This window comes from Carassius gibelio, chromosome B13, assembly GCF_023724105.1.
Source record: "Carassius gibelio isolate Cgi1373 ecotype wild population from Czech Republic chromosome B13, carGib1.2-hapl.c, whole genome shotgun sequence".
NCBI classification, from domain to species: domain Eukaryota; kingdom Metazoa; phylum Chordata; class Actinopteri; order Cypriniformes; family Cyprinidae; genus Carassius; species Carassius gibelio.
This window is the reverse complement of record NC_068408.1, coordinates 26,935,465-26,960,266: the sequence shown is the minus strand read 5'-3', so window position 1 is coordinate 26,960,266 and position 24,802 is coordinate 26,935,465. Positions and strand designations below refer to the sequence as shown.

At 40.0% G+C, this 24,802-nt stretch overlaps 11 protein-coding genes across 13 annotated transcripts; all 11 read right to left on the bottom strand.

Moving 5' to 3' along the window:
- Nucleotides 1–605: 605 nt before the first annotated feature.
- LOC127969672 (heat shock protein 30-like) lies at nucleotides 606–1,423 on the bottom strand. The gene has a single exon (XM_052571732.1). It carries the CDS (start codon nucleotides 1,349–1,351, stop codon nucleotides 716–718), a length of 636 nt encoding a protein of 211 aa, XP_052427692.1. The 5' UTR covers nucleotides 1,352–1,423; the 3' UTR covers nucleotides 606–715.
- Nucleotides 1,424–2,447: 1,024 nt separating this feature from the next.
- Nucleotides 2,448–3,276, bottom strand: LOC127969677 (heat shock protein 30-like). Its single transcript, XM_052571738.1, has one exon. It carries the CDS (start codon nucleotides 3,220–3,222, stop codon nucleotides 2,587–2,589), a length of 636 nt encoding a protein of 211 aa, XP_052427698.1. The 5' UTR covers nucleotides 3,223–3,276; the 3' UTR covers nucleotides 2,448–2,586.
- Nucleotides 3,277–4,461: 1,185 nt separating this feature from the next.
- On the bottom strand, nucleotides 4,462–5,091 carry LOC127970511 (heat shock protein 30-like). The gene has a single exon (XM_052573107.1). It carries the CDS (start codon nucleotides 5,053–5,055, stop codon nucleotides 4,462–4,464), a length of 594 nt encoding a protein of 197 aa, XP_052429067.1. The 5' UTR covers nucleotides 5,056–5,091.
- Nucleotides 5,092–6,336: 1,245 nt separating this feature from the next.
- Nucleotides 6,337–6,966, bottom strand: LOC127970509 (heat shock protein 30-like). Its single transcript, XM_052573105.1, has one exon. It carries the CDS (start codon nucleotides 6,928–6,930, stop codon nucleotides 6,337–6,339), a length of 594 nt encoding a protein of 197 aa, XP_052429065.1. The 5' UTR covers nucleotides 6,931–6,966.
- Nucleotides 6,967–8,069: 1,103 nt separating this feature from the next.
- Nucleotides 8,070–8,916, bottom strand: LOC127969691 (heat shock protein 30-like). Its single transcript, XM_052571751.1, has one exon. The coding sequence runs from the start codon at nucleotides 8,842–8,844 to the stop codon at nucleotides 8,209–8,211; it is 636 nt and encodes a 211-aa protein (XP_052427711.1). The 5' UTR covers nucleotides 8,845–8,916; the 3' UTR covers nucleotides 8,070–8,208.
- A 1,034-nt stretch (nucleotides 8,917–9,950) lies between these two features.
- On the bottom strand, nucleotides 9,951–10,770 carry LOC127969679 (heat shock protein 30-like). Its single transcript, XM_052571739.1, has one exon. It carries the CDS (start codon nucleotides 10,714–10,716, stop codon nucleotides 10,081–10,083), a length of 636 nt encoding a protein of 211 aa, XP_052427699.1. The 5' UTR covers nucleotides 10,717–10,770; the 3' UTR covers nucleotides 9,951–10,080.
- A 1,064-nt stretch (nucleotides 10,771–11,834) lies between these two features.
- LOC127969674 (heat shock protein 30-like) lies at nucleotides 11,835–12,654 on the bottom strand. Its single transcript, XM_052571734.1, has one exon. The coding sequence runs from the start codon at nucleotides 12,588–12,590 to the stop codon at nucleotides 11,955–11,957; it is 636 nt and encodes a 211-aa protein (XP_052427694.1). The 5' UTR covers nucleotides 12,591–12,654; the 3' UTR covers nucleotides 11,835–11,954.
- Nucleotides 12,655–13,687: 1,033 nt separating this feature from the next.
- LOC127969692 (heat shock protein 30-like) lies at nucleotides 13,688–14,526 on the bottom strand. The gene has a single exon (XM_052571753.1). It carries the CDS (start codon nucleotides 14,460–14,462, stop codon nucleotides 13,827–13,829), a length of 636 nt encoding a protein of 211 aa, XP_052427713.1. The 5' UTR covers nucleotides 14,463–14,526; the 3' UTR covers nucleotides 13,688–13,826.
- Nucleotides 14,527–15,558: 1,032 nt separating this feature from the next.
- Nucleotides 15,559–16,387, bottom strand: LOC127969680 (heat shock protein 30-like). The gene has a single exon (XM_052571740.1). The coding sequence runs from the start codon at nucleotides 16,331–16,333 to the stop codon at nucleotides 15,698–15,700; it is 636 nt and encodes a 211-aa protein (XP_052427700.1). The 5' UTR covers nucleotides 16,334–16,387; the 3' UTR covers nucleotides 15,559–15,697.
- A 1,034-nt stretch (nucleotides 16,388–17,421) lies between these two features.
- On the bottom strand, nucleotides 17,422–18,272 carry LOC127969698 (heat shock protein 30-like). Its single transcript, XM_052571759.1, has one exon. The coding sequence runs from the start codon at nucleotides 18,216–18,218 to the stop codon at nucleotides 17,583–17,585; it is 636 nt and encodes a 211-aa protein (XP_052427719.1). The 5' UTR covers nucleotides 18,219–18,272; the 3' UTR covers nucleotides 17,422–17,582.
- A 2,808-nt stretch (nucleotides 18,273–21,080) lies between these two features.
- On the bottom strand, nucleotides 21,081–24,486 carry gsta.1 (glutathione S-transferase, alpha tandem duplicate 1). 3 transcript variants are annotated; one of them, XM_052571717.1, is made up of 7 exons: nucleotides 24,274–24,486; nucleotides 22,918–23,031; nucleotides 22,642–22,693; nucleotides 22,422–22,554; nucleotides 22,193–22,334; nucleotides 21,987–22,112; nucleotides 21,081–21,598 (listed from the first exon to the last, which is right to left on the bottom strand). In XM_052571717.1, exons 2-7 carry the CDS (start codon nucleotides 23,002–23,004, stop codon nucleotides 21,467–21,469), a joined length of 672 nt encoding a protein of 223 aa, XP_052427677.1. In that variant the 5' UTR covers nucleotides 23,005–23,031; nucleotides 24,274–24,486; the 3' UTR covers nucleotides 21,081–21,466. The 3 variants fall into 3 exon arrangements, with proteins under 3 accessions (XP_052427677.1, XP_052427676.1, XP_052427675.1); XM_052571716.1 differs by lacking the exon at nucleotides 24,274–24,486 and adding an exon at nucleotides 23,840–23,945; XM_052571715.1 differs by lacking the exon at nucleotides 24,274–24,486 and having other exon boundaries at nucleotides 22,918–23,261.
- Between the last annotated feature and the right edge of the window lie 316 nt (nucleotides 24,487–24,802).

Below are 24,802 nucleotides of genomic sequence, written 5' to 3'. Positions count from 1 at the left end.
TTTCCATCCTAATGACCTGACGACAGCTGCTCACATCTCAGCATGTCTAACAGACATTTCTTGCTGGATGAAGAAAGATCAACGTCAACTTTAAACTTGTCAAGACAGGATATTCTTTTGACTTGTTTTCTTTTCCTTTCATAAAAATAAATAAATCTTTGCTATGTGTACTTTGTAAGAATAACCAAGACTTGTCATAGGCTTACATGTATCATTGCTTTTTGTCGGTTTTGATTGCTTCTGTTGTACTCATCTGTACAGTAAGTCACTTTGAATAAAAGCGTCTGCTAAAAGACGACATGCAAATGTAAATGTAAGACAGTCTTAATAAAGTGGCTATGTTTATGCAACTGGCCTCAGAGCTGCTGGTGTTTGATATTTTCTCCTATCTTCCAAATGTTAGCAAGTTCATGAACATTTTATGGTGACATTTGTAAATTGTCTTTGTAGCTCTTATACTTTTTTCAAGTCAGTATTTTTTTTTTTATTTTTTTTTTTTTAGGAATTCTGGAGATTTTATTCTACAATATTTCATTACAATTTAGAGAAGTAACAAAAAAAATGGAAAATGTCATTTTTTGCTGTTCTTATTTTATTTAATTCCATGTATATATTCAATATAAAAAATCCATCTTTTTGTTCATTTGTATTACTTAAAGACTAGAAAACAATTAAGTACAACACAATGTTTTTAAATAAAACAAAACATCATTATTTAAGATTGTCCAGCTGAGGGTTGTACTCTGTGCTCAGTGCTTTCAGGATTGTTGACTGTCGTCTGGGTGGTGCTGGTGTCGGCTGTCTCCGGCTGCGTTGTCTTCACAGTTTGACAGTCAATGGGCAGCATCCTCTCAGCGGCATCTGACGGCTGATTTACTGGTGCCTGTATATAGAGCTTTCCATCAGCCATGGAGCAGGTCAACGCCTCAGGATTCACTCCTTGAGGAAGATCAAACACCCGCCTGAACTCTTGGGTTCTGAAAGAGTACGAGCCCTTCCCATCCTCCTGCTTCTTCTCACTCTTTCCGCTGACATGCAGCTTCCTGCCCACCTGTCTGACTGACAGTTCTTCTGGGGAAAAGTCTTTAGTGTCCAGCGTCAAAGCAAAGCCGCTTCCCTCTTTCTCCATTGTGCAGGCCACTGGGTAGATCTCCTGTGAGGGTGGCATCAGTTGGATCTCCTCAAGGATCTTATCCTGAAGTTTCTCCAGCTGCTCCAGGCTTCTCTTCAGCTCCTGCAGTTCCTCTCCGTGTCTGTAAAGAGATGTGATCTCCGGCCAGAGACTGCGCACTGGCCAGTCCATTCCCATGAATGAGCTGAGGGAAGGCTGGAATCCATGCAGGCTCAACATTTTCAATGGCTTTTAGTTTTGCTCCTCAGTCGAGTTGTCTCTCTGGTGGCGTCGTAAGGCTTTTAGATTTGACTCCAGTTCTGGGAGTCTCTCAGCTTTATACTGTGTGTCATCAGCACCAGCAAGTTCATGAACTTTCCAGGTAGTTCCGGATTCATCCATTGGGGGGCAGCATAGAGAGAACTGATGATGCCTCACCAGTCACAATCGCAGTTTGGAAGATGACCAACATACATTTTAATTTTGAAACATCTGCAAGTGCAAATAGTGTGCGGAATTTATTCTTTTTTATTTTAAAATCAGTTACAAAAAAAGTAAATTGGTCTCATTTGAATCTGAAAAGACAGACTGAGCCCTTGGCTAACTGCTAGTTGGTCAAACTAGTTCGTAAGACTAGTTATAGCTACTGGGGTCCCTCAGGGCTCAGTTCTCTGACTACTTCTCTTCTCTGTCTACATGACATCATGAGGTTCTGTCACTCAGAAACATGGCTTTTCATATCACTGCTATGCTGATTTCCATCCTAATGACCTGACGACAGCTGCTCACATCTCAGCATGTCTAACAGACATTTCTTGCTGGATGAAGAAACATCAACGTCAACTTCAAACTTGCCAAGACAGGATATTCTTTTGACTTGTTTTCTTTTCCTTTTTTTAAAAATAAATAAATCTTTGCTATGTGTACTTTGTAAGAATAAGCAAGACTTGTCATAAACTTACATGTATCATTGCTTTTTGTCGGTTTTGATTGCTTCTGTTGTACTCATCTGTACAGTAAGTCACTTTGAATAAAAGCGTCTGCTAAAAGACGACATGCAAATGTAAATGTAAGACAGTCTTAATAAAGTGGCTATGTTTATGCAACTGGCCTCAGAGCTGCTGGTGTTTGATATTTTTTCCTATCTTCCAAATGTTAGCAAGTTCATGAACATTTTATGGTGACATTTGTAAATTGTCTTTGTAGCTCTTATACTTGTTTCAAGTCAGTTTTTACTCTTTTTTTTTTTTTTTTTTTTTTTGAAGAATTCTGGAGATTTTATTCTACAATACTTAATTACAATTTAGAGAGGACAGAAAAAATGGAAAATGTCATTTTTTGCTGTTCTTATTTTATTTAATTCCATGTATATATTCAATATAAAAAATCCATCTTTTTGTTCATTTGTATTACTTAAAGACTAGAAAACAATTAAGTACAACACAATGTTTTTAAATAAAACAAAACATCATTATTTAAGATTGTCCAGCAGAGGGTTGTACTCTGTGCTCAGTGCTTTCAGGATTGTTGAGTGTCGTCTGGGTGGTGCTGGTGTCGGCTGTCTCCGGCTGCGTTGTCTTCACAGTTTGACAGTCAATGGGCAGCATCCTCTCAGCGGCATCTGATGGCTGATTTACTGGTGCCTGTATATAGAGCTTTCCATCAGCCATGGAGCAGGTCACCGCCTCAGGATTCACTCCTTGAGGAAGATCAAACACCCGCCTGAACTCTTGGGTTCTGAAAGAGTACGAGCCCTTCCCATCCTCCTGCTTCTTCTCACTCTTTCCGCTGACATGCAGCTTCCTGCCCACCTGTCTGACTGAGAGTTCTTCTGGGGAAAAGTCTTTAGTGTCCAGCGTCAAAGCAAAGCCGCTTCCCTCTTTCTCCATTGTGCAGGCCACTGGGTAGATCTCCTGTGAGGGTGGCATCAGCTGGATCTCCTCAAGGATCTTATCCTGAAATTTCCCCAGCTGCTCTAGGCGTCTCTTCAGCTCCTGCAGTTCTTTTCCATGTCTGTAAAGAGATGTGATCTCCGGCCAGAGACTGCGCACTGGCCAGTCCATTCCCATGAATGAGCTGAGGGAAGGCTGGAATCCATGCAGGCTCAACATTTTCAATGGCTTTTAGTTTTGCTCCTCAGTCGAGTTGTCTCTCTGGTGGCGTCGAAAGGCTTTTAGATTTGACTCCAGTTCTGGGAGTCTCTCAGCTTTATACTGTGTGTCATCAGCACCAGCAAGTTCATGAACTTTCCAGGTAGTTCCGGATTCATCCATTGGGGGGCAGCATAGAGAGAACTGATGATGCCTCACCAGTCACAATCTCAGTTTGGAAGATGACCAACATACATTTTAATTTTGAAACATCTGCAAGTGCAGATAGTGTGCGGAATTTATTCTTTTTTCTTTTAAAATCAGTTACAAAAAAAGTAAATTGGTCTCATTTGAATCTGAAAAGACAGACTGAGCCCTTGGCTAACTGCTAGTTGGTCAAACTAGTTCGTAAGACTAGTTATAGCTACTGGGGTCCCTCAGGGCTCAGTTCTCTGACTACTTCTCTTCTCTGTCTACATGACATCATGAGGTTCTGTCACTCAGAAACATGGCTTTTCATATCACTGCTATGCTGATTTCCATCCTAATGACCTGACGACAGCTGCTCACATCTCAGCATGTCTAACAGACATTTCTTGCTGGATGAAGAAAGATCAACGTCAACTTTAAACTTGTCAAGACAGGATATTCTTTTGACTTGTTTTCTTTTCCTTTCATAAAAATAAATAAATCTTTGCTATGTGTACTTTGTAAGAATAACCAAGACTTGTCATAGGCTTACATGTATCATTGCTTTTTGTCGGTTTTGATTGCTTCTGTTGTACTCATCTGTACAGTAAGTCACTTTGAATAAAAGCGTCTGCTAAAAGACGACATGCAAATGTAAATGTAAGACAGTCTTAATAAAGTGGCTATGTTTATGCAACTGGCCTCAGAGCTGCTGGTGTTTGATATTTTCTCCTATCTTCCAAATGTTAGCAAGTTCATGAACATTTTATGGTGACATTTGTAAATTGTCTTTGTAGCTCTTATACTTTTTTCAAGTCAGTATTTATTTATTTTTTTTTTTTATTTTTTTTTTTTTAGGAATTCTGGAGATTTTATTCTACAATATTTCATTACAATTTAGAGAAGTAACAAAAAAAATGGAAAATGTCATTTTTTGCTGTTCTTATTTTATTTAATTCCATGTATATATTCAATATAAAAAATCCATCTTTTTGTTCATTTGTATTACTTAAAGACTAGAAAACAATTAAGTACAACACAATGTTTTTAAATAAAACAAAACATCATTATTTAAGATTGTCCAGCTGAGGGTTGTACTCTGTGCTCAGTGCTTTCAGGATTGTTGACTGTCGTCTGGGTGGTGCTGGTGTCGGCTGTCTCCGGCTGCGTTGTCTTCACAGTTTGACAGTCAATGGGCAGCATCCTCTCAGCGGCATCTGACGGCTGATTTACTGGTGCCTGTATATAGAGCTTTCCATCAGCCATGGAGCAGGTCAACGCCTCAGGATTCACTCCTTGAGGAAGATCAAACACCCGCCTGAACTCTTGGGTTCTGAAAGAGTACGAGCCCTTCCCATCCTCCTGCTTCTTCTCACTCTTTCCGCTGACATGCAGCTTCCTGCCCACCTGTCTGACTGACAGTTCTTCTGGGGAAAAGTCTTTAGTGTCCAGCGTCAAAGCAAAGCCGCTTCCCTCTTTCTCCATTGTGCAGGCCACTGGGTAGATCTCCTGTGAGGGTGGCATCAGTTGGATCTCCTCAAGGATCTTATCCTGAAGTTTCTCCAGCTGCTCCAGGCTTCTCTTCAGCTCCTGCAGTTCCTCTCCGTGTCTGTAAAGAGATGTGATCTCCGGCCAGAGACTGCGCACTGGCCAGTCCATTCCCATGAATGAGCTGAGGGAAGGCTGGAATCCATGCAGGCTCAACAATTTCAATGGCTTTTAGTTTTGCTCCTCAGTCGAGTTGTCTCTCTGGTGGCGTCGTAAGGCTTTTAGATTTGACTCCAGTTCTGGGAGTCTCTCAGCTTTATACTGTGTGTCATCAGCACCAGCAAGTTCATGAACTTTCCAGGTAGTTCCGGATTCATCCATTGGGGGGCAGCATAGAGAGAACTGATGATGCCTCACCAGTCACAATCGCAGTTTGGAAGATGACCAACATACATTTTAATTTTGAAACATCTGCAAGTGCAAATAGTGTGCGGAATTTATTCTTTTTTATTTTAAAATCAGTTACAAAAAAAGTAAATTGGTCTCATTTGAATCTGAAAAGACAGACTGAGCCCTTGGCTAACTGCTAGTTGGTCAAACTAGTTCGTAAGACTAGTTATAGCTACTGGGGTCCCTCAGGGCTCAGTTCTCTGACTACTTCTCTTCTCTGTCTACATGACATCATGAGGTTCTGTCACTCAGAAACATGGCTTTTCATATCACTGCTATGCTGATTTCCATCCTAATGACCTGACGACAGCTGCTCACATCTCAGCATGTCTAACAGACATTTCTTGCTGGATGAAGAAAGATCAACGTCAACTTTAAACTTGTCAAGACAGGATATTCTTTTGACTTGTTTTCTTTTCCTTTCATAAAAATAAATAAATCTTTGCTATGTGTACTTTGTAAGAATAACCAAGACTTGTCATAGGCTTACATGTATCATTGCTTTTTGTCGGTTTTGATTGCTTCTGTTGTACTCATCTGTACAGTAAGTCACTTTGAATAAAAGCGTCTGCTAAAAGACGACATGCAAATGTAAATGTAAGACAGTCTTAATAAAGTGGCTATGTTTATGCAACTGGCCTCAGAGCTGCTGGTGTTTGATATTTTCTCCTATCTTCCAAATGTTAGCAAGTTCATGAACATTTTATGGTGACATTTGTAAATTGTCTTTGTAGCTCTTATACTTTTTTCAAGTCAGTATTTATTTATTTTTTTTTTTTATTTTTTTTTTTTTAGGAATTCTGGAGATTTTATTCTACAATATTTCATTACAATTTAGAGAAGTAACAAAAAAAATGGAAAATGTCATTTTTTGCTGTTCTTATTTTATTTAATTCCATGTATATATTCAATATAAAAAATCCATCTTTTTGTTCATTTGTATTACTTAAAGACTAGAAAACAATTAAGTACAACACAATGTTTTTAAATAAAACAAAACATCATTATTTAAGATTGTCCAGCTGAGGGTTGTACTCTGTGCTCAGTGCTTTCAGGATTGTTGACTGTCGTCTGGGTGGTGCTGGTGTCGGCTGTCTCCGGCTGCGTTGTCTTCACAGTTTGACAGTCAATGGGCAGCATCCTCTCAGCGGCATCTGACGGCTGATTTACTGGTGCCTGTATATAGAGCTTTCCATCAGCCATGGAGCAGGTCAACGCCTCAGGATTCACTCCTTGAGGAAGATCAAACACCCGCCTGAACTCTTGGGTTCTGAAAGAGTACGAGCCCTTCCCATCCTCCTGCTTCTTCTCACTCTTTCCGCTGACATGCAGCTTCCTGCCCACCTGTCTGACTGACAGTTCTTCTGGGGAAAAGTCTTTAGTGTCCAGCGTCAAAGCAAAGCCGCTTCCCTCTTTCTCCATTGTGCAGGCCACTGGGTAGATCTCCTGTGAGGGTGGCATCAGTTGGATCTCCTCAAGGATCTTATCCTGAAGTTTCTCCAGCTGCTCCAGGCTTCTCTTCAGCTCCTGCAGTTCCTCTCCGTGTCTGTAAAGAGATGTGATCTCCGGCCAGAGACTGCGCACTGGCCAGTCCATTCCCATGAATGAGCTGAGGGAAGGCTGGAATCCATGCAGGCTCAACAATTTCAATGGCTTTTAGTTTTGCTCCTCAGTCGAGTTGTCTCTCTGGTGGCGTCGTAAGGCTTTTAGATTTGACTCCAGTTCTGGGAGTCTCTCAGCTTTATACTGTGTGTCATCAGCACCAGCAAGTTCATGAACTTTCCAGGTAGTTCCGGATTCATCCATTGGGGGGCAGCATAGAGAGAACTGATGATGCCTCACCAGTCACAATCGCAGTTTGGAAGATGACCAACATACATTTTAATTTTGAAACATCTGCAAGTGCAAATAGTGTGCGGAATTTATTCTTTTTTATTTTAAAATCAGTTACAAAAAAAGTAAATTGGTCTCATTTGAATCTGAAAAGACAGACTGAGCCCTTGGCTAACTGCTAGTTGGTCAAACTAGTTCGTAAGACTAGTTATAGCTACTGGGGTCCCTCAGGGCTCAGTTCTCTGACTACTTCTCTTCTCTGTCTACATGACATCATGAGGTTCTGTCACTCAGAAACATGGCTTTTCATATCACTGCTATGCTGATTTCCATCCTAATGACCTGACGACAGCTGCTCACATCTCAGCATGTCTAACAGACATTTCTTGCTGGATGAAGAAACATCAACGTCAACTTCAAACTTGCCAAGACAGGATATTCTTTTGACTTGTTTTCTTTTCCTTTTTTTAAAAATAAATAAATCTTTGCTATGTGTACTTTGTAAGAATAAGCAAGACTTGTCATAAACTTACATGTATCATTGCTTTTTGTCGGTTTTGATTGCTTCTGTTGTACTCATCTGTACAGTAAGTCACTTTGAATAAAAGCGTCTGCTAAAAGACGACATGCAAATGTAAATGTAAGACAGTCTTAATAAAGTGGCTATGTTTATGCAACTGGCCTCAGAGCTGCTGGTGTTTGATATTTTTTCCTATCTTCCAAATGTTAGCAAGTTCATGAACATTTTATGGTGACATTTGTAAATTGTCTTTGTAGCTCTTATACTTGTTTCAAGTCAGTTTTTACTCTTTTTTTTTTTTTTTTTTTTTTTTGAAGAATTCTGGAGATTTTATTCTACAATACTTAATTACAATTTAGAGAGGACAGAAAAAATGGAAAATGTCATTTTTTGCTGTTCTTATTTTATTTAATTCCATGTATATATTCAATATAAAAAATCCATCTTTTTGTTCATTTGTATTACTTAAAGACTAGAAAACAATTAAGTACAACACAATGTTTTTAAATAAAACAAAACATCATTATTTAAGATTGTCCAGCAGAGGGTTGTACTCTGTGCTCAGTGCTTTCAGGATTGTTGAGTGTCGTCTGGGTGGTGCTGGTGTCGGCTGTCTCCGGCTGCGTTGTCTTCACAGTTTGACAGTCAATGGGCAGCATCCTCTCAGCGGCATCTGACGGCTGATTTACTGGTGCCTGTATATAGAGCTTTCCATCAGCCATGGAGCAGGTCACCGCCTCAGGATTCACTCCTTGAGGAAGATCAAACACCCGCCTGAACTCTTGGGTTCTGAAAGAGTACGAGCCCTTCCCATCCTCCTGCTTCTTCTCACTCTTTCCGCTGACATGCAGCTTCCTGCCCACCTGTCTGACTGACAGTTCTTCTGGGGAAAAGTCTTTAGTGTCCAGCGTCAAAGCAAAGCCGCTTCCCTCTTTCTCCATTGTGCAGGCCACTGGGTAGATCTCCTGTGAGGGTGGCATCAGTTGGATCTCCTCAAGGATCTTATCCTGAAGTTTCTCCAGCTGCTCCAGGCTTCTCTTCAGCTCCTGCAGTTCCTCTCCGTGTCTGTAAAGAGATGTGATCTCCGGCCAGAGACTGCGCACTGGCCAGTCCATTCCCATGAATGAGCTGAGGGAAGGCTGGAATCCATGCAGGCTCAACATTTTCAATGGCTTTTAGTTTTGCTCCTCAGTCGAGTTGTCTCTCTGGTGGCGTCGTAAGGCTTTTAGATTTGACTCCAGTTCTGGGAGTCTCTCAGCTTTATACTGTGTGTCATCAGCACCAGCAAGTTCATGAACTTTCCAGGTAGTTCCGGATTCATCCATTGGGGGGCAGCATAGAGAGAACTGATGATGCCTCACCAGTCACAATCGCAGTTTGGAAGATGACCAACATACATTTTAATTTTGAAACATCTGCAAGTGCAAATAGTGTGCGGAATTTATTCTTTTTTATTTTAAAATCAGTTACAAAAAAAGTAAATTGGTCTCATTTGAATCTGAAAAGACAGACTGAGCCCTTGGCTAACTGCTAGTTGGTCAAACTAGTTCGTAAGACTAGTTATAGCTACTGGGGTCCCTCAGGGCTCAGTTCTCTGACTACTTCTCTTCTCTGTCTACATGACATCATGAGGTTCTGTCACTCAGAAACATGGCTTTTCATATCACTGCTATGCTGATTTCCATCCTAATGACCTGACGACAGCTGCTCACATCTCAGCATGTCTAACAGACATTTCTTGCTGGATGAAGAAACATCAACGTCAACTTCAAACTTGCCAAGACAGGATATTCTTTTGACTTGTTTTCTTTTCCTTTTTTTAAAAATAAATAAATCTTTGCTATGTGTACTTTGTAAGAATAAGCAAGACTTGTCATAAACTTACATGTATCATTGCTTTTTGTCGGTTTTGATTGCTTCTGTTGTACTCATCTGTACAGTAAGTCACTTTGAATAAAAGCGTCTGCTAAAAGACGACATGCAAATGTAAATGTAAGACAGTCTTAATAAAGTGGCTATGTTTATGCAACTGGCCTCAGAGCTGCTGGTGTTTGATATTTTTTCCTATCTTCCAAATGTTAGCAAGTTCATGAACATTTTATGGTGACATTTGTAAATTGTCTTTGTAGCTCTTATACTTGTTTCAAGTCAGTTTTTACTCTTTTTTTTTTTTTTTTTTTTTTTGAAGAATTCTGGAGATTTTATTCTACAATACTTAATTACAATTTAGAGAGGACAGAAAAAATGGAAAATGTCATTTTTTGCTGTTCTTATTTTATTTAATTCCATGTATATATTCAATATAAAAAAATCCATCTTTTTGTTCATTTGTATTACTTAAAGACTAGAAAACAATTAAGTACAACACAATGTTTTTAAATAAAACAAAACATCATTATTTAAGATTGTCCAGCAGAGGGTTGTACTCTGTGCTCAGTGCTTTCAGGATTGTTGAGTGTCGTCTGGGTGGTGCTGGTGTCGGCTGTCTCCGGCTGCGTTGTCTTCACAGTTTGACAGTCAATGGGCAGCATCCTCTCAGCGGCATCTGATGGCTGATTTACTGGTGCCTGTATATAGAGCTTTCCATCAGCCATGGAGCAGGTCACCGCCTCAGGATTCACTCCTTGAGGAAGATCAAACACCCGCCTGAACTCTTGGGTTCTGAAAGAGTACGAGCCCTTCCCATCCTCCTGCTTCTTCTCACTCTTTCCGCTGACATGCAGCTTCCTGCCCACCTGTCTGACTGAGAGTTCTTCTGGGGAAAAGTCTTTAGTGTCCAGCGTCAAAGCAAAGCCGCTTCCCTCTTTCTCCATTGTGCAGGCCACTGGGTAGATCTCCTGTGAGGGTGGCATCAGCTGGATCTCCTCAAGGATCTTATCCTGAAATTTCCCCAGCTGCTCTAGGCGTCTCTTCAGCTCCTGCAGTTCTTTTCCATGTCTGTAAAGAGATGTGATCTCCGGCCAGAGACTGCGCACTGGCCAGTCCATTCCCATGAATGAGCTGAGGGAAGGCTGGAATCCATGCAGGCTCAACATTTTCAATGGCTTTTAGTTTTGCTCCTCAGTCGAGTTGTCTCTCTGGTGGCGTCGAAAGGCTTTTAGATTTGACTCCAGTTCTGGGAGTCTCTCAGCTTTATACTGTGTGTCATCAACACCAGCAAGTTCATGAACTTTCCAGGTAGTTCCGGATTCATCCATTGGGGGGCAGCATAGAGAGAACTGATGATGCCTCACCAGTCACAATCTCAGTTTGGAAGATGACCAACATACATTTTAATTTTGAAACATCTGCAAGTGCAGATAGTGTGCGGAATTTATTCTTTTTTCTTTTAAAATCAGTTACAAAAAAAGTAAATTGGTCTCATTTGAATCTGAAAAGACAGACTGAGCCCTTGGCTAACTGCTAGTTGGTCAAACTAGTTCGTAAGACTAGTTATAGCTACTGGGGTCCCTCAGGGCTCAGTTCTCTGACTACTTCTCTTCTCTGTCTACATGACATCATGAGGTTCTGTCACTCAGAAACATGGCTTTTCATATCACTGCTATGCTGATTTCCATCCTAATGACCTGACGACAGCTGCTCACATCTCAGCATGTCTAACAGACATTTCTTGCTGGATGAAGAAAGATCAACGTCAACTTTAAACTTGTCAAGACAGGATATTCTTTTGACTTGTTTTCTTTTCCTTTCATAAAAATAAATAAATCTTTGCTATGTGTACTTTGTAAGAATAACCAAGACTTGTCATAGGCTTACATGTATCATTGCTTTTTGTCGGTTTTGATTGCTTCTGTTGTACTCATCTGTACAGTAAGTCACTTTGAATAAAAGCGTCTGCTAAAAGACGACATGCAAATGTAAATGTAAGACAGTCTTAATAAAGTGGCTATGTTTATGCAACTGGCCTCAGAGCTGCTGGTGTTTGATATTTTCTCCTATCTTCCAAATGTTAGCAAGTTCATGAACATTTTATGGTGACATTTGTAAATTGTCTTTGTAGCTCTTATACTTTTTTCAAGTCAGTATTTATTTATTTATTTATTTTTTTTATTTTTTTTAGGAATTCTGGAGATTTTATTCTACAATATTTCATTACAATTTAGAGAAGTAACAAAAAAAATGGAAAATGTCATTTTTTGCTGTTCTTATTTTATTTAATTCCATGTATATATTCAATATAAAAAATCCATCTTTTTGTTCATTTGTATTACTTAAAGACTAGAAAACAATTAAGTACAACACAATGTTTTTAAATAAAACAAAACATCATTATTTAAGATTGTCCAGCTGAGGGTTGTACTCTGTGCTCAGTGCTTTCAGGATTGTTGACTGTCGTCTGGGTGGTGCTGGTGTCGGCTGTCTCCGGCTGCGTTGTCTTCACAGTTTGACAGTCAATGGGCAGCATCCTCTCAGCGGCATCTGACGGCTGATTTACTGGTGCCTGTATATAGAGCTTTCCATCAGCCATGGAGCAGGTCAACGCCTCAGGATTCACTCCTTGAGGAAGATCAAACACCCGCCTGAACTCTTGGGTTCTGAAAGAGTACGAGCCCTTCCCATCCTCCTGCTTCTTCTCACTCTTTCCGCTGACATGCAGCTTCCTGCCCACCTGTCTGACTGACAGTTCTTCTGGGGAAAAGTCTTTAGTGTCCAGCGTCAAAGCAAAGCCGCTTCCCTCTTTCTCCATTGTGCAGGCCACTGGGTAGATCTCCTGTGAGGGTGGCATCAGCTGGATCTCCTCAAGGATCTTATCCTGAAGTTTCTCCAGCTGCTCCAGGCTTCTCTTCAGCTCCTGCAGTTCCTCTCCGTGTCTGTAAAGAGATGTGATCTCCGGCCAGAGACTGCGCACTGGCCAGTCCATTCCCATGAATGAGCTGAGGGAAGGCTGGAATCCATGCAGGCTCAACATTTTCAATGGCTTTTAGTTTTGCTCCTCAGTCGAGTTGTCTCTCTGGTGGCGTCGTAAGGCTTTTAGATTTGACTCCAGTTCTGGGAGTCTCTCAGCTTTATACTGTGTGTCATCAGCACCAGCAAGTTCATGAACTTTCCAGGTAGTTCCGGATTCATCCATTGGGGGGCAGCATAGAGAGAACTGATGATGCCTCACCAGTCACAATCGCAGTTTGGAAGATGACCAACATACATTTTAATTTTGAAACATCTGCAAGTGCAAATAGTGTGCGGAATTTATTCTTTTTTATTTTAAAATCAGTTACAAAAAAAGTAAATTGGTCTCATTTGAATCTGAAAAGACAGACTGAGCCCTTGGCTAACTGCTAGTTGGTCAAACTAGTTCGTAAGACTAGTTATAGCTACTGGGGTCCCTCAGGGCTCAGTTCTCTGACTACTTCTCTTCTCTGTCTACATGACATCATGAGGTTCTGTCACTCAGAAACATGGCTTTTCATATCACTGCTATGCTGATTTCCATCCTAATGACCTGACGACAGCTGCTCACATCTCAGCATGTCTAACAGACATTTCTTGCTGGATGAAGAAACATCAACGTCAACTTCAAACTTGCCAAGACAGGATATTCTTTTGACTTGTTTTCTTTTCCTTTTTTTAAAAATAAATAAATCTTTGCTATGTGTACTTTGTAAGAATAAGCAAGACTTGTCATAAACTTACATGTATCATTGCTTTTTGTCGGTTTTGATTGCTTCTGTTGTACTCATCTGTACAGTAAGTCACTTTGAATAAAAGCGTCTGCTAAAAGACGACATGCAAATGTAAATGTAAGACAGTCTTAATAAAGTGGCTATGTTTATGCAACTGGCCTCAGAGCTGCTGGTGTTTGATATTTTTTCCTATCTTCCAAATGTTAGCAAGTTCATGAACATTTTATGGTGACATTTGTAAATTGTCTTTGTAGCTCTTATACTTGTTTCAAGTCAGTTTTTACTCTTTTTTTTTTTTTTTTTTTTTTTTGAAGAATTCTGGAGATTTTATTCTACAATACTTAATTACAATTTAGAGAGGACAGAAAAAATGGAAAATGTCATTTTTTGCTGTTCTTATTTTATTTAATTCCATGTATATATTCAATATAAAAAATCCATCTTTTTGTTCATTTGTATTACTTAAAGACTAGAAAACAATTAAGTACAACACAATGTTTTTAAATAAAACAAAACATCATTATTTAAGATTGTCCAGCAGAGGGTTGTACTCTGTGCTCAGTGCTTTCAGGATTGTTGAGTGTCGTCTGGGTGGTGCTGGTGTCGGCTGTCTCCGGCTGCGTTGTCTTCACAGTTTGACAGTCAATGGGCAGCATCCTCTCAGCGGCATCTGACGGCTGATTTACTGGTGCCTGTATATAGAGCTTTCCATCAGCCATGGAGCAGGTCACCGCCTCAGGATTCACTCCTTGAGGAAGATCAAACACCCGCCTGAACTCTTGGGTTCTGAAAGAGTACGAGCCCTTCCCATCCTCCTGCTTCTTCTCACTCTTTCCGCTGACATGCAGCTTCCTGCCCACCTGTCTGACTGACAGTTCTTCTGGGGAAAAGTCTTTAGTGTCCAGCGTCAAAGCAAAGCCGCTTCCCTCTTTCTCCATTGTGCAGGCCACTGGGTAGATCTCCTGTGAGGGTGGCATCAGTTGGATCTCCTCAAGGATCTTATCCTGAAGTTTCTCCAGCTGCTCCAGGCTTCTCTTCAGCTCCTGCAGTTCCTCTCCGTGTCTGTAAAGAGATGTGATCTCCGGCCAGAGACTGCGCACTGGCCAGTCCATTCCCATGAATGAGCTGAGGGAAGGCTGGAATCCATGCAGGCTCAACATTTTCAATGGCTTTTAGTTTTGCTCCTCAGTCGAGTTGTCTCTCTGGTGGCGTCGTAAGGCTTTTAGATTTGACTCCAGTTCTGGGAGTCTCTCAGCTTTATACTGTGTGTCATCAGCACCAGCAAGTTCATGAACTTTCCAGGTAGTTCCGGATTCATCCATTGGGGGGCAGCATAGAGAGAACTGATGATGCCTCACCAGTCACAATCGCAGTTTGGAAGATGACCAACATACATTTTAATTTTGAAACATCTGCAAGTGCAAATAGTGTGCGGAATTTATTCTTTTTTATTTTAAAATCAGTTACAAAAAAAGTAAATTGGTCTCATTTGAATCTGAAAAGACAGACTGAGCCCTTGGCTAACTGCTAGTTGGTCAAACTAGTTCGTAAGACTAGTTATAGCTACTGGGGTCCCTCAGGGCTCAGTTCTCTGACTACTTCTCTTCTCTGTCTACATGACATCATGAGGTTCTGTCACTCAGAAACATGGCTTTTCATATCACTGCTATGCTGATTTCCATCCTAATGACCTGACGACAGCTGCTCACATCTCAGCATGTCTAACAGACATTTCTTGCTGGATGAAGAAACATCAACGTCAACTTCAAACTTGCCAAGACAGGATATTCTTTTGACTTGTTTTCTTTTCCTTTTTTTAAAAATAAATAAATCTTTGCTATGTGTACTTTGTAAGAATAAGCAAGACTTGTCATAAACTTACATGTATCATTGCTTTTTGTCGGTTTTGATTGCTTCTGTTGTACTCATCTGTACAGTAAGTCACTTTGAATAAAAGCGTCTGCTAAAAGACGACATGCAAATGTAAATGTAAGACAGTCTTAATAAAGTGGCTATGTTTATGCAACTGGCCTCAGAGCTGCTGGTGTTTGATATTTTTTCCTATCTTCCAAATGTTAGCAAGTTCATGAACATTTTATGGTGACATTTGTAAATTGTCTTTGTAGCTCTTATACTTGTTTCAAGTCAGTTTTTACTCTTTTTTTTTTTTTTTTTTTTTTTGAAGAATTCTGGAGATTTTATTCTACAATACTTAATTACAATTTAGAGAGGACAGAAAAAATGGAAAATGTCATTTTTTGCTGTTCTTATTTTATTTAATTCCATGTATATATTCAATATAAAAAATCCATCTTTTTGTTCATTTGTATTACTTAAAGACTAGAAAACAATTAAGTACAACACAATGTTTTTAAATAAAACAAAACATCATTATTTAAGATTGTCCAGCAGAGGGTTGTACTCTGTGCTCAGTGCTTTCAGGATTGTTGAGTGTCGTCTGGGTGGTGCTGGTGTCGGCTGTCTCCGGCTGCGTTGTCTTCACAGTTTGACAGTCAATGGGCAGCATCCTCTCAGCGGCATCTGATGGCTGATTTACTGGTGCCTGTATATAGAGCTTTCCATCAGCCATGGAGCAGGTCACCGCCTCAGGATTCACTCCTTGAGGAAGATCAAACACCCGCCTGAACTCTTGGGTTCTGAAAGAGTACGAGCCCTTCCCATCCTCCTGCTTCTTCTCACTCTTTCCGCTGACATGCAGCTTCCTGCCCACCTGTCTGACTGAGAGTTCTTCTGGGGAAAAGTCTTTAGTGTCCAGCGTCAAAGCAAAGCCGCTTCCCTCTTTCTCCATTGTGCAGGCCACTGGGTAGATCTCCTGTGAGGGTGGCATCAGCTGGATCTCCTCAAGGATCTTATCCTGAAATTTCCCCAGCTGCTCTAGGCGTCTCTTCAGCTCCTGCAGTTCTTTTCCATGTCTGTAAAGAGATGTGATCTCCGGCCAGAGACTGCGCACTGGCCAGTCCATTCCCATGAATGAGCTGAGGGAAGGCTGGAATCCATGCAGGCTCAACATTTTCAATGGCTTTTAGTTTTGCTCCTCAGTCGAGTTGTCTCTCTGGTGGCGTCGAAAGGCTTTTAGATTTGACTCCAGTTCTGGGAGTCTCTCAGCTTTATACTGTGTGTCATCAGCACCAGCAAGTTCATGAACTTTCCAGGTAGTTCCGGATTCATCCATTGGGGGGCAGCATAGAGAGAACTGATGATGCCTCACCAGTCACAATCTCAGTTTGGAAGATGACCAACATACATTTTAATTTTGAAACATCTGCAAGTGCAGATAGTGTGCGGAATTTATTCTTTTTTCTTTTAAAATCAGTTACAAAAAAAGTAAATTGGTCTCATTTGAATCTGAAAAGACAGACTGAGCCCTTGGCTAACTGCTAGTTGGTCAAACTAGTTCGTAAGACTAGTTATAGCTACTGGGGTCCCTCAGGGCTCAGTTCTCTGACTACTTCTCTTCTCTGTCTACATGACATCATGAGGTTCTGTCACTCAGAAACATGGCTTTTCATATCACTGCTATGCTGATTTCCATCCTAATGACCTGACGACAGCTGCTCACATCTCAGCATGTCTAACAGACATTTCTTGCTGGATGAAGAAACATCAACGTCAACTTCAAACTTGCCAAGACAGGATATTCTTTTGACTTGTTTTCTTTTCCTTTTTTAAAAAATAAATAAATCTTTGCTATGTGTACTTTGTAAGAATAACCAAGACTTGTCATAAACTTACATGTATCATTGCTTTTTGTCGGTTTTGATTGCTTCTGTTGTACTCATCTGTACAGTAAGTCACTTTGAATAAAAGCGTCTGCTAAAAGACGACATGCAAATGTAAATGTAAGACAGTCTTAATAAAGTGGCTATGTTTATGCAACTGGCCTCAGAGCTGCTGGTGTTTGATAATTTTTCCTATCTTCCAAATGTTAGCAAGTTCATGAACATTTTATGGTGACATTTGTAAATTGTCTTTGTAGCTCTTATACTTGTTTCAAGTCAGTTTTTACTCTTTTTTTTTTTTTTTTTTTTTGAAGAAGAAGAAGAAGAATTCTGGAGATTTTATTCTACAATATTTCATTACAATTTAGAGAATTAACAAAAAAAAAATGGAAAATGTCATTTTTTGCTGTTCTTATTTTATTTAATTCCATGTATATATTCAATATAAAAAATCCATCTTTTTGTTCATTTGTATTACTTAAAGACTAGAAAACAATTAAGTACAACACAATGTTTTTAAATAAAACAAAACATCATTATTTAAGATTGTCCAGCAGAGGGTTGTACTCTGTGCTCAGTGCTTTCAGGATTGTTGAGTGTCGTCTGGGTGGTGCTGGTGTCGGCTGTCTCTGGCTGCGTTGTCTTCACAGTTTGACAGTCAATGGGCAGCATCCTCTCAGCGGCATCTGACGGCTGATTTACTGGTGCCTGTATATAGAGCTTTCCATCAGCCATGGAGCAGGTCACCGCCTCAGGATTCACTCCTTGAGGAAGATCAAACACCCGCCTGAACTCTTGGGTTCTGAAAGAGTACGAGCCCTTCCCATCCTCCTGCTTCTTCTCACTCTTTCCGCTGACATGCAGCTTCCTGCCCACCTGTCTGACTGACAGTTCTTCTGGGGAAAAGTCTTTAGTGTCCAGCGTCAAAGCAAAGCCGCTTCCTTCTTTCTCCATTGTGCAGGCCACTGGGTAGATCTCCTGTGCGGGTGGCATCAGTTGGATCTCCTCAAGGAACTTATCCTGAAATTTCCCCAGCTGCTCCAGGCTTCTCTTCAGCTCCTGCAGTTCCTCTCCGTGTCTGTAAAGAGATGTGATCTCCGGCCAGAGACTGCGCATTGGCCAGTCCATTCCCATGAATGAGCTGAGGGAAGGCTGGAATCCATGCAGGCTCAACATTTTCAATGGCTTTTAGTTTTGCTCCTCAGTCGAGTTGTCTCTCTGGTGGCGTCGTAAGGCTTTTAGATTTGACTCCAGTTCTGGGAGTCTCTCAGCTTTATACTATGTGTCATCAGCACCAGCAAGTTCATGAACTTTCCAGGTAGTTCCGGATTCGTCCATTGGGGGGCAGCATATCGAATATATCGAATATTCATTTTTTTGTGAGCTCAAACATTCAAATGTGATATTTGCGGAAAACGCCCATCCCTACTTCCCACCCCTTAAAACTGTATATCTGATCGGTTGCAAATATGGCATTCATTGGTGTACGTGAAAAATAATTGGTCTAAGAAGGTAGATTGCAGTAGACATTGGTGAAATTCTTTCCTATTCATTACTTAAAACATAAATCCAACTCACACAAAAATATCCTGTACAATTCTATCAAAATACAAACCCGATTCCAAAAGAGTTGCGACACTGTACAAATTGTAAGTAGAAAAGGAATGGAATAATTTACAAATCTCATTTTATTCACAATAGAATATAGATAACATATCAAATGTTGAAAGTCAGACATTTTGAAATGTCTTGCCAAATATTGGCTCATTTTGAATTTCATGAAAGCTACACATTCCAAAAAAAGTTGCTAGAAATAGAGCTCAGACGTAGACGTTATGGAATGGTGCATTGTGGGTAACGGCGGCCATTTTAGAGGCATCGCAAAGCAGGTTTGTATACGGACAAACTTAATAATGAAGCCAAACAATACTACTTATAAAAAAAAAGAGGTTGTAGGCGGAATCGATCCCTATAAACACATGAATGTTTCCCTGATAATTTCTCCTACTGGGTCTGTGGAGTGAGCGCTTACACCTCCGATCAATTAAAAAATGTAAAGTCACTGGAGGCTCACCTGCAGAACACAAATGGATCTGCAAATTAAACGTGGAGAAAACAATCATTCTCACTAATGAAATGTTAACATTAACCAAGCATCAGTGGTAACACACACACACACTTCTCAGATTCTGCGAGCTATGAAGCTTGTCTATGCGGGTTTGTTACACTTCAGGAGTAATTACTCACCTATCATACTTGCAAAAATCCACTGTTTTCATCCGGTAGTTCTGTAATCTGGTATAATATTGACGAACATTCACCTCAGACACAACCCACCATTCACCAAAACAACACGCATAACTTCCTATTTTGAAGTTCTTTCCAGTTTTTTTATTTTTATTTTTTTTAAACAAGTTGTTCAAATTTGTTAAATACAGTCAGCACAAAAATATCAAAAAGCTAAGTAAGTTCAGGATTGGGTCAAAAGAAAATGTTTAAACAAAAAATACAGACACTAAACTGACTTCCTTACTGGCCAAAAACTGGAGAAAGCGTAATGTGTCTGTGTCTGAGTTTGTGTGTGTGTATGAGAGAGAGAGAGAGAGAGAGAGAGAGAGACCATACACAACATGTCTCACCATAACTATGTATTATAATATTATCGAAGGTGATGGTTTCCCTCCGTACAGCGGCGACCCAAGCCATCTGACGCCTCTTGGTGATTTCAGACACCTTGTGTTTTTTTTCCAAGTAGGAAAATGTTGAAAACTAATATGATTCACAAGGCGTTTGCCCTGTCGATCATGAAACCGATTACAGCAGTTCACAATACAGCAATACTGAACCATTTTCCAAAAATAGTCAAAATTAATGACCAAATGACCAACGTTACCTAATGCCTACTATACAGTACATCTACTTCTGTACCGCGATTCCCACAATGCATTGCGACCTGACGCAACGATCCCGACCTCTATAAGAGGCCAGAAAGTTAAATGTACATATAAGGAACAGCTGGAGGACCAATTTACAACTTATTAGGTCAACAGGCAACATGATTAGGTATAAAAAGTAACACAGTTACAGTGTCTCTCAGAAGTCAAGATATGCAGAGGATCACCAATTCCCCCAATGCTGCGGCGAAAAATAGTGGAGCAATATCAGAAAGGAGTTTCTCAGAGAAAAATTGCAAAGAGTTTGAAGTTATCAGCATGGGCAGCTTACACATCTGGAAAGGTTATACATATTTTTCTGGTCCTTTATTTATGATATTTATTTATGCAGAGCATGTACATTTCACATTTGTATTGAATAGCAAAAGAATTACTATGCTATTGCTGTATTTTCCAACATGCTACCATGGTCATATAATCGCTAAATCATAATATTTAAATGCTTTGATGTACTATGTCTGCAATCTATATTCATCCCATAACATCGCTGTACTTTATTTGAAGGGACTGGTGGAGATATTTAATAGAATTCCTGGCTTCTACAGGAAGTGTGGTGTCATTGATTGCCGGACTCTTCTTTGGAAGTGTGTCTGCATATGGAGCATATAGAATATCACATGATCCACATGATTGCTGGACCTCTCTATGTATACAGTACAAGTCAAATCCTTTAGAAATACAGCATAATCAGCTTCAAACGTAAAAACATACTTTTTCATGACCCTTTTCACTCTAGTCACTGCCAGTGTTCTGACTGTTGTGATGGGAATGAGATTCAGGAAATCTGGGAAACCTGTCGCTCAAACAATCACAGCTGTAAAATTTTGAAATTCTTGCATGTATTAAGATTTATAAAGCGGTGTTCAGACTAACAGAGCTAAAGCGTTTCTCAGCCCTGGTGATGTTCAGTGTTTATGTTTTTGCTCTGGGATCATTTATTGGGGGCGATATCTTTATCAAAATTAGACGAACATCATCTCCCCCAAATAGCCAAGCAGAGCCATGTCTGATACAAGAAGTCTAGTCAAAAATGTTTCAGTCATGTTTTCACAGATTGCTTTTCACGACATCAACACAAGGAGGGTTATATTAAATCATTTTATTGATCTGCTCCAATAAAGCTATTCATAGAAAGAAGCATCAGTGTTATTACTGGAGCAAACACATGGTAATTCACAAATGTGGCAAAGCACCGAGAGCTGGTATTCTGATGGTCTGTCTTGTTTTCAGCCTCCTCATGGTTCTGCGACTTTTGATCTTCTAAGAGCTCGGGGACGGAGTACACTAGAACCTTTCTCACTAACATCTCCTGGACAGCTTGCATCAGCACGACCACTTTATATCACCAAATTGACTCTTGTATGTAATAAATCTGTCTCAGCTTCAATCTCGTAACAATAATGGAGTTTGGTCTGTAAATTATTTGTTAATCTGTTAATGAACTCAAATCAGTGTAAAGCCATGAGCGTGCTATTTGAAAAGGTGGCTCAACACCTCCTTCACGGTTTTCACATACGCTTCATCAGGTGGAGGTTTTCTAGCGCTGCCAGGCTGGAGGAACTTGCTGATTGTTGGTAAGGCCTTTATTTTCTCCTGAAAAGCCTGCGAAACAAACGAAACGTTATACAAGATTCAAAATCACAATGTACAGGTAATACAGCAGCAAAGCAAAGAGTACCGCTTGTTTGGGATCACATCGCTTTGAATCGTGGTCTGAACTCTCTGCTTCACTAAACCAGACCAGACTACTCTCTATCACTGTATATCTGACCACCAGCACAGTTTTATTTAATTGAATCATCAAATACACTCATCTGTATGGCCAGTGACTCTTGACTCAATCATTGCTGTTGTTGTTTTTTTTAATTTGCCAATATTTAAGGATGCTATTGTAATAAACTAACTCTATTACATCATACAGTATGTTGAAAGAAATGGTTTGATTGGGGTATTTTGGGGTTGGGTGTCTGTGTGAGGAACTGTGAAGCACCTGGATTTTAGGAAAGCTTGAAAGTATTGTAGGGAGTTTCTCCTGCAGCATCAGAGTGACTTCAAGAAGGTGAACGTCAGCACGGCTCAACTGTTTTCCCACAAGGAACTGAGAGTTTGCAAGAGCCTAAAAACACAAAGCGTGGATAATCATGCCTGAAACTGGGAGAATGAATAGTGTTGCTTTTAAAGAGTCACTGTCTGTACCTTTTCAAACACGGGAAGAAAGCGGTCTTTGGCCTTTTGCTCTATATTACTGAGCAGTTGCGGTTTGTTTTCAGCTGGTGTGAAAGGATACATGGTAAGCAAATCCATGAGATCACCGATTCCCTCTGAATACATGTCGATCCTTCAAAAACACACGCATTCAGTTAGATTCGCTTAGGAGCAAGGCCACACGGCCTCATAACACTTTTCATAAAAAGATGACACTTACATTGCCCGTTCTTTAAGGTCTTTTCCATATAGATTGTATTTTCCAGCGATGTAGTTCAAGATGGCTTTTGACTGCACAAGCTGCATCCCGTCGATTTCAACCAAAGGCACCTGCTGAAACATCAGGTCTCCATCTACAATTAAAAATGTGATTATTTGTATTATTATAAAGGACTATAAAGCAATAAGAAACGAGGAAGTTGCTGAATATTTAATATTACCATTCAGCAGTTTGTCATACTGCTCCTTTTTGGTCAGAAAAACTTCTTCAAACTGTAAAGACCACACATAAATTAAAACTCATTTATCTCGAGATAACATTATGATGTACACATTTAATTCCTAAAGTAACAGTGGTAAGTTATCATGCATACTATTTGCAATTAAACATCTTTATAAATAAGTTGCATGTAAATCCCATTGAATTGCATCGCCGCGTATAACTCTTCCAGACTTCATGCCATATGTTGAAACGGCTTGCCATACACGCCACAAACCTGGACTCCAGCTGCAGCCAGCAGCCATCGCACCGACTCCATCTTCCCTCTGCCATTGAAGTAATGCAGCACGACCTTCTCAGACATCTTCACCACCTTTCAAACGTGTTCTTGCTGTGAAAGACAGAGTGTGCAGCAGGGCGTTTTATGTTTTCAGGTGTTACGTAACTCGTAATAAAGTGTAATGCAGACTGGGCCTGAGATAAATGACCCCTGTCCCAGTGAGACTCAAGTCTGCGATTTCCGCCTGCTCCGAAAAACCAAAGCAAGAAACCTTGCTGATTATCAATAATAATCCCGACTCGAGGTGTTCATTAACACATCATTACACTGTTTCATTGATCAGTTTTAAACAGCTCGAGCTTTTCAGACGAGCTTCAGCTGAGTGAATGATGAAAATGAAAATCAAAACAGTAAAATTGCACGTGTGCAGAGTCAATGTAATTTAGATAAAAAAAATTGCCAAGTCATGATGATATGCTGTAACGATGAGTATCGTAAGCCGTTTTATTACTCTATGATCAAGCATCACTCTGACTAGTCAAGTAATAATATTGACTCGTCAAAATAGACTCGTAAATATAATTTGCCACTCCAACAAAAAAAAAAAAAAAAAAAAAAAAAAGAAATCTTGGTCCAGTTGCACTTTTTTTTATCACTTCACATTCAATATCTTACAGTCGCCCGGAGGTGAAAACAATGGGAAAATAATATAAAATTACAATGAAAAAGAAAAAAAGTACAAACATGGAATAATAAATAATAATAATAATAATATTTTGAAAAAAAGTTGAAAGCTGGGCATATTATAATGTGTGACAAATGAGTAGAAATCTAACCAAAAACAACTCTGAGAAACAAATGAAATTTTTTTTTACAAAATGTAAAAGAATTGCTGTTAAATCTGTCCATGCAAATTTACCTTTTAGTTTACATGGCAGCAAAGCATTGTGGGAAATTCCAACGGTTTAAGTTTTAAAAGAGTATAAATTAATTAATACCACTGATCTATAATATAGAACATATTACATTACATTATAATACATATATAGAGAGAGAGAGATCAGTGATTAATACACAATTCGTATTCGTGTCGTGTTTCAAACAAATATTTGATCGCGTAAGTTAAATAACGTTTTGTAATGGTGGCGTTCGGTTAACGTCACCAATACATGCGCCAATGGCAGTGCTGCGCATGACTGCAAAGCATTGTGGGAAATACCAACTGTTTACATTATAAAATACTATGTTAAACGAATTAATACACAATTCGTATTGGTTTTGTATTTCTTAAATCTGTATTCGAGCGAGTAAGTACAGCGAACGCGTAGAACCAGTACGTGAATGTGAACTCACCGTCAAAGAGAAGCACCGTTTGGCTCCGAGGTATATAGTCCTCGTGAACGAGCATTAGTTTTCGGATGTGAGGGCGATCTGGCTGCGACATCTGTCACCCCATTGATCGCTAGGGTTGATTCGGCTGATCTGGCTGGCTAGGCGGGTGTCCCCTTTCCTCCCTCACCGCTCCACGTGTGTCCCTCCCGAAGCCCCGCGCTCGGTGGAAGAGGACGAGCCCCGCGGACCACCGTTGGTATAGAAGTAGCTGCGCTCCCCTGCTAGAACCTCCAAACAAGCTCAAGGCCCATTTGTAGGAGAAACGTAGGGAAGTCAAGCTCCAAGACTTCAAACACATCCAAATGAGGCACTGCATGTGGCAGTCTGCCTTTCTTTTGACAAAATTGCATACAAGTACATTTAAAGCAGTGTTTATATCTTATATAGCATTGAGAAAATTCACGGTTTTGTGTTAGAGATAATTAAATGAACAATTATAAAACAGTAACAGTGTAATTAGTTAATGGTAATGACTGAAAAATAGAAAAAA